This window comes from Gavialis gangeticus, unplaced genomic scaffold (assembly GCF_001723915.1).
Source record: "Gavialis gangeticus isolate Ggan-Ray unplaced genomic scaffold, GavGan_comp1, whole genome shotgun sequence".
Classification (NCBI taxonomy): domain Eukaryota; kingdom Metazoa; phylum Chordata; order Crocodylia; family Gavialidae; genus Gavialis; species Gavialis gangeticus.
The window spans coordinates 9,968,592-9,976,257 of record NW_017729015.1 but is presented as its reverse complement, the minus strand read 5'-3'; the positions used below and the strand labels follow the sequence as shown (position 1 = coordinate 9,976,257).

The window sequence follows — 7,666 nt, the reverse complement described above, 5'->3', positions numbered from 1 at the left end:
CAGCTTTGCACAGGCCCCACCATTAGCACAGTCCTGGAGGAAGTTTGTCTTGACTGGGCTTTGATGGACTTTGTGCTCCTACCCTCAACCAGTGCAGTGGATCCTCTTCCTCTTCCCTGCCCCACTGAAGGCATAGACCACAGAGAGCCATGGGAGAGGGGTTGTAAGGAGGGGTGCAGGTTTGCCCCAGAGCAGCCTGAGCATTATGGATCCGCTGAGCACAGGATTCAGCTCCGCTGTGCATTTCACTCACCTTTTCGAAGGAAAAAAAACCTCTGCGGGAGAGGTGGTAAGCGGGGTTTTGTAGCCTCCCTGAGGGTAGGATGTTAAATGCAGTGTTCGGGAGCTGAAGCTGGGAGGCAGAGCTGGTGACTCTTGGAGGGTGGGAGAACACAGAGCTCTGGCCAAAAGGCACCCAGGTCCAACCCAGCATAACATTGCATTGGTATGAGTATTGCTGTCTTGTTTGGCTCAAACAAATGGTCCCATACTGTAAAACCTGGCCAATGAAATGTGGATCTTGAGTTATGCAGTGACTGTCGCAGCAGGTGCAGGAGGGATGGGGAAGAAGCTACTTTTAAGCAATATTCTTCTTGCTCCTGCCCAGCACAGCAGTTTACAACATTTGAGTGATGTGATCTGGGGAAAAGTGTTTCCTTCTAAATATCAATTAAGAGGATTGGGAGGTCACATGCTTTTTCTGGTGCAAGGTCTGACTGTAGCCCAGCCTCATGTCTTGGCTTCACTGTAATCTGTCTTTGGAGAGGTGGAGCAATAGCAAAGGCAGATCACAAATAATGCAAACTCCAACTCTTGCACACCTGGAGGAAGCCGAGATTTGTAGAAATCCAGATGTGTTGCACTGCTGTGAAGAGCAGCTACATTGTGGTTGCTGGGGTGGCTCTGGCATCTTTTTCTAAATAGAAGTGGGTAAGGAGAGTTTGCTTGAGTTCCTGCAGGTACCACAGCTTGGTGTAGAAGCAATGGTTATCCACCCAAAAGGGTTTCCCTATGGAGACAGGGCTGTAGTCCCACAGAGACAATTCCAGTCTTGGGCACAGAGACAAAGTGGGATTCCCCTGAGTGAAGTCTCTGTAGCATCCTCCCTGGCAGCACAGGAAATTTCGCTGGTAAAACTTCTGTCCCGCACAAATCACATTAGAAAACAGGTTCCAGGCTCACTATGAGGAGTCTACAGGCCAGGAATGACATCCATGCAGCTGGTAACATCCTGTTTCTTGCCCTACGAAATGGAGTGGTTGTTTGGTGGAAAGAAATGAAGTTCATCTCCTAGAGGTCATCCGGCAGGAACGAGAAATACCCTACAAGAGAGAACCCCAGTGTCACCGACTAGGCAGGTCAGAGGGCTACCTCCCCCCACCCCAAGCAATAGCATGCACAAACATCACAGCCAAAACCACCGCATTTTCTCAGTCCTTTCCATTCCCCTCTCAGGGAAATGAAAATGTCTCAGCCTACGCACTGCCCAGAGGAGCTGGGGGGGGTGCAGGCAAGTCAGATTTGACAGTCGGAAAACTGCTATGGCCTACTGAAACAAGCCATTTCTGTGTGCACCCAAGGAATGTGTCGGCACCGACACGGGGACGCGGCAGAGCCCGCAGCAGTACGTGGGCAGCCGGCCCGCCTGCCAACCGAGTGTTTCCATTACCGCTCACCTGACACTGAGGGCACGTGTTGGCCTGCAGAGCTGCGGGAGCCAGTTGCGAGGCATAGGATGAAAAGGACCCGGTGTCCCCTTTGGGCCCTATGCTGAGCTTGTGGCACTGGCAGGTACAAAACATTTTTGCTTAAAGACTGGTTGAATCAGATGGAAACAGTGACCATGCCATTTGAGACTTGTGTTTCGGAGTAAAATCAAAAGCGTGTTTAATTTGCCAACAATGTGCACTGATTGAGCATGCTCGTGATGGACGTTTTACACTCCGCATTTCTAAGTGCTCATGCAGACGCGTGCTGCAGGGACAAGAGCCGAGCGTCAGACAGTTCACCACTTTACCCGCGTCTAGCCAGCGAACTCAAGCTTGGTCAGGAGGCGCTCAGTCAGACCTGGGGAAATCCCATGGCAGCTCGTTGAGTAGGGAGCAACGTGCCATAAGAAAACCCGCAGCAGCTGCAGCTCCCGGCACCAACAAACACTGGCAGAATTCAAAGATAAATGCAACCCCCAACCAAAGAGATGACTGCCAGCAGCCCCAGCCTGCCAGACTAAACCATTTGGATGGTTCAGTGCGACTGAAAACACAGGCCTCAAAGGGGCCTGTCCAGCCTCTACATTCACAGGTACTCATCTGGGTTTCCCATTTGTCACGGAAAAATGTGGTAAAACCTGGATTTTCTCATTTTAAGCAGAGAAGCCCAGATTTTCTCCTTTAAAGGAGAAAAACGTACGGAATGGTGGGTTTCCCCTTGCAGGCTGGCAGAGCTGCAGCCTGCCAGGGGCTGGGGGGAGTGGGAGGAGGATGGCCAGGCAGGGGGTGCCATGTGCATGTGCACATGTACACACGCACATGGACACCAGGCAGCCTGCAGAGCAGCTCCTGCAGGTAAGTCTGGCAGCGGGGGAAGGGGGTACTAGCTTAGCTGCGGCAACATCCTAATGCCACAGAGGCACGTGGGGGGAAGAAAAGCCCCCAGAAACCAGTAACATTAATGAGGTGAAAAAAAAAATTCTTCCTTGCCCCACTGGCAGCTAGCCTGAGGTGTGTGTGCACATACACGCGCACACATGCACACACACACCATCTTTGCCTTCCATCCCTTGCATAAACTTAGCCAGTCCAATCTTAAACTAATGCAGGGTTTTTGCCCCTTGCATGACTTTGCTTGAAAGACCATTCAGACGTCACTCCTCTGGCTAGCGCTCTTCTTCTAACCCAACCCTGCTCCCACCTTCCCGCCCCTGCGGCAACAGCTCATCAAAACTACCTAAGTGGCCCTCCAGCCCAAATAACAGCCTACCTCTGACATACACTATTATAAATGGAGTCTCACAAATGCCTTGGGACAATGATACTGGGATCTTCTCGTCTATACTGAATATACTTTACTTAATGCATCCTAATATGGCATTAAACTTTTTCACAGCTGTATCATACTGGCAAGCTAATGGTCATCCTTTGATCAACCAGTCACCAAGGTCACTCTCTTCCTCAGATGTCACCAGGCCATGTATGCCCAACTTATTAATAAAATCCTTGTTATTGGTTACTTAAGTGCATGACTGCACACTTTATACTATTAAACTTCATTCAATATCCTATGCTTAATATCACAAGGATTAGCTAAATCTTTTTTGTATAATAATCCTCTTCTCCAAACACTAGTTTAGTGTCATCTGCCGATTTCATGAGGGCACATCTAACTCCAGTACCGATGTCATCATTAATAAATGTTAAACAGGATAGATCCTTAAGCCAGTCTGTGAGAAACAGCGCTGGGACCTGTTCTCCAAAGGGATGGACTGTAAGATAGATAAAAAACTGGCTGAATCATCAGGCTCAACGGGTAGTAATCAATGGCTTGATGTCTAGTTGGCAGCTGGTATCAAGTGGAGTCCCCAAGGGTTGGTCCCCTGGGGCTGGTTTTGTTCAATCTCTTCATTAACGATATGGAAGATGGGATGGAGTGAACCCTCAGCAAGTTTGTGGATGACACCAAGATGGGAGGAATAGTAAATATGGCTGAAGGGTAGGGCTAGGACTCAGAGTGACCTAGACAAATTGGAGTGGAAGGGACCTCAGGAGGTCTTCTAGTCTAACCCCCAGCTCAAGGCAGGACTATCCCCAGATATATCATCCCAGCCAAGGCTTTGTCTAGCAGGGTCTTAAAAATCTCCAAGGATGGAGATTCCACCACATCTCTAGGTAACCTGTTCCAGTGTTTTACTACCGGCCCAGTGAGAAAGTGTTTCCTAATATCCAACCTAAACTTCCCCTGCGGTAGCTTGAGCTCATTGCTCCTTGTTCTGTCATCTGCCACCACTGAGAACAGCCCAGCACCATCTTCTTCGGAACCACGATTCAAACAGCTGAAGGATGCTATTAAATCCCCTCTCTGTCTTCTCTTCCCCGAACTAAATAAGCCTGGCTCCCTCAGCCTCTCCTAAATCATGTTCCCCAGCCTCCTAACCATGCTTGCTGCCCTCCACTGGACTCCCTCCAATCTGTTCACATCATTTCTAAAGCCAAACAACAACTGCGCACCAGAATGAACGCACACCGAAAATATATCAAAGACAAGAACACCCAACTACGTGTGGGGGCACACTTCTCGGAGGACAATCACTCCCTCTCCAATCTCTCATTCTAATCCTCAAAGGGAACTTACAAAACACCTTTCATAGACAAGCCTACAGACTTCACTTCATAAACCCACTGAATACTAAAAATCATGGACTCAATATAGACACTGGTTTTATGACACATGACAACCTGCCTAACATCTGATTCACCAGGTACTTACCTGCCTGACCTGACCTCTTACATTCTCCTTCTCCCCCACCTTTTTCTCTCTTCCCTCTCCTACTTTTCTGCCCTTTGTCTCCCTGATTTCCTACTATCACCGCCTTCTTTGAGAGCCTCTTTCTTAACCTGTATTATCTCTGTGATGTTTCCCTCTGGCCTTTCCCCCCACCCGCTGCTTTCTTCGCCTCCCCTGCTTTATTCTCCTTTCTGCTTATTCATAGGTTCACTACATCCTCTCACACTTTGAGCTTCTCTCAGGCCTGTTTTCCTGATCTCCAGCTATTTTCTTTTCACTGACATCCTCTTTTCCACCTTGTATTCTATCACTGTAATATCTCCCTTTAGCTTTGTTTTCCCCTGTTCCCTTCCCCCTCCCCTCACTTCTTTACCTCTCTGCTTTACCTTTTGTCTTGCTAATTCCTACCTATTTACATTCTCACTGAGATCCTGCCACAGTTTAGCTTCTCTCATTCCTTGGAGTCTCAGACCAGCAGAGACTCCCTATGCCTGAAGCAGGGTGACTGCGCCTGAAAGCTTGCTAAGAAATTTTCCAACTACTCAGTTGGTTTAATAAAAGATATCACATCTACTCAGTAGTAGAAGGTGAAAGTGTACCATTTAAAATCAGAAATAAAATGCACGTTCTGCAAAGGTGAGGATAACTGATCACTGAAACAACTTACCGATGGTTGTGCTGGATTCTTCATTTCATATTAAGACTTTTTTTTTAAACTATGCCATAGGTCAAACAAGAATTGATGCAAGGCCTGTGTTACACAGACCATCAGACTGGCTGGCCTTCTGATCTATTTATTGAATTTTCTTCAGAGTAGCTTTTGGCTTCACCTACCTGTTCCTCTGTCTTACTGCCTGTCTGTGCTTGAAGATCTGCATCCTGTTGCAGATCTGTCTTGGAGGCTGGCCTTCTCCCTGGAGTGTCAGCTTGAGACAGCTGCTCAGACGAGCCATATTGTTTTCCTCTGGAACTGCGTATAAGATCTTTATTCTCCTCCTGTGCAACAAGAGTAAAAGAGGTGAGGAATCATGTGCAGTCATTCCAGTGACAAACGCATTCACTTGGGAGAGTGGAGATCTGGGTCCTGCTTTCTGCTCCAAGGGCTGTCTCGATAATATATTATACATTCATTAGATAAAATACAGAGCTCTCAGCTGTGTTCCAGCTACTGAACTAGGGAGTCACATTTACTCATCCCCTGGGTACTGAACCCAGGTTTCCTGCATGCGAGGTGAGTGGCCTACCCATTAAATATTGTGTTGTATCCATAGCTGTTGTCTTATACACATGTTCATTCCCATGGGTGTGTAGGCCAAATGGGCATACATGCCCAGCGCATACCCAGTGGATCAGGATCATCATTGGACTTGGCAGAAGAATGCTGAGTTTGTGAATCACAACTGAACTTACATGCAAGCTAGGGCCATGCTGCTCACCCTGACAACGTGGCAGCAGGTCTGGACACGCAAAGAAGCGGAACTTGATGTGCTTGGGAACCCACGGGCCTGAGGAATTCAGGACTTTTGGATTCAGGCCGTGTCTACACGAGATGCTTACTGCACAGTGGCGTCGCGTGGCACAAACTGTGATGGGACGCTATTGCGCAGTAGTAATGAGCACTGTGCAGTCAGCGTCACCAAGAAGCCATGCGGGGATGCTATTGAGAAGTAACATCGATTACTGCGCCATCATTTAGTACTTGGGTATGCAAGTAACAACTGCGCAGTCAGCGTCTCACGCAGATGTGGCCATAGACACCTAAATCCTGCTTTGTCCCACTTCTGGCACCCAAGTGCTTTTGTGAATCTGGACCCTGGTATTTCATTTTCTGAGGTGGCCAACACCCTAAGCTCCAGTTAGCTGTAAATGAAAGCTTAGCAGAGTTTAACGCATGAAAATATGGTCCTCAGCTACTTAAACGAGGAAGGCAGGATATTTAAAAAAAATACACCTGTGTAATGCAGCAGATTATATGCTGCTGCTGGAAGTAACATCTGTATTTTCCAGACATCGTGGTTGTGCTTGTTATAACCGTTACGACATGTGAATGAAACTTTTTTTCATAACACCTTGCCATACTTTTTGGAAACAATTCTCTAATTGGGCGCTCTTGTTTTTTCCAGTGAGTTGTTCTCAACAGCTTTCAATAAGGGTAGTAACACCAGCTTCAAGAGATGAAAAATCAGGAGAATACAAAAAATTGTGCCTTTGGGGATGTTTGGTGATTTAACATCCTCAATTTCTCTACTAATGGTGTGATCACAGAAGGTTGAAAAGTCTACTTTTGTTGTATGTAGAAATACACACTTCACACACTTCTTTTTGGCTGCTCAAATGGAGGTTCCACTTATACAGAGGAACTGCTATTCATTTCCTATTACTGCCTTGACTCTCTCCCATCTTATTTTCCAACCTGACCCCAATTTTCTCCTACATTACTAGGGCTATAAAATGCAGCTGTAAATTAATATCTGAGACACAAAACACTCCTATGTATCAAGTTTTCCTGTTGCATTTCAGTAAAGATTTATGTGAGCTGCAGATCTTTACACATTAGAATTTCTTTATATCAACCAGTCTGCTAACTGCTGGAAAAATCCTAACCCCCCAAGCAGACATTCCTAGAAATCAGGAGCCCTTAAGCAATAACTATTAAAAAATAGACAATTTTCTCACGGTCAGAAACTTTCAGTGTATTCTGCTTTCTGTTCATAATTTTGATTAGCTACAAAAACATACAAATATTTGTATCTCTAGCTATAGACATTTAAGACTTATAATAGTTTTTTTTTTTAAATCTCATTTTGATCATAATTAGTTGATCAAACAGCTAGAAAAAAAAATCAATGATCCTGTTCTCCTGCTGGCCCAGGACTTCTCCTCAGCCCAGAACCTAGCGGGACCTTTGTCCTGTTCTTCCCTCCCTACCTCCTACCATCCGAGTCCTCCATTTGCTGCTAGTGAGATAAAGCCAATCCAGGCCTCACCGGCAAGAACCATCGCCCTGTGGGCCCTGCAAACACTTCTTTCCACATGTCCAGTCCTGAAAAGTGCAGGAATGGCCAAACGTCTGATATTGTGCAAATTCCTCCTGTAGGTGCCAAAATGTGAGGACTTACATTAAACTGGTGAGATGAAAATAATAGGAGGCTACTTTTTTTTTTTT

The 7,666-nt window shown here is 46.5% G+C and overlaps 1 protein-coding gene across 1 annotated transcript in view; it reads right to left on the bottom strand.

Annotated features, from left to right (window-relative positions):
• Positions 1-495: 495 nt before the first annotated feature.
• The window catches only part of LUZP1 (leucine zipper protein 1), a 31,943-nt gene continuing 24,772 nt past the window's right edge, over positions 496-7,666 (bottom strand). Inside the window, exons 3-4 of the mRNA XM_019512193.1 lie at positions 5,335-5,496; positions 496-1,322 (exon numbers count right to left, since the gene is read on the bottom strand). Of these exons, the coding sequence (XP_019367738.1) occupies positions 1,284-1,322; positions 5,335-5,496 (201 nt within the window). The 3' untranslated portion in view covers positions 496-1,283. The remainder of the gene's footprint in view (positions 1,323-5,334; positions 5,497-7,666) is intronic.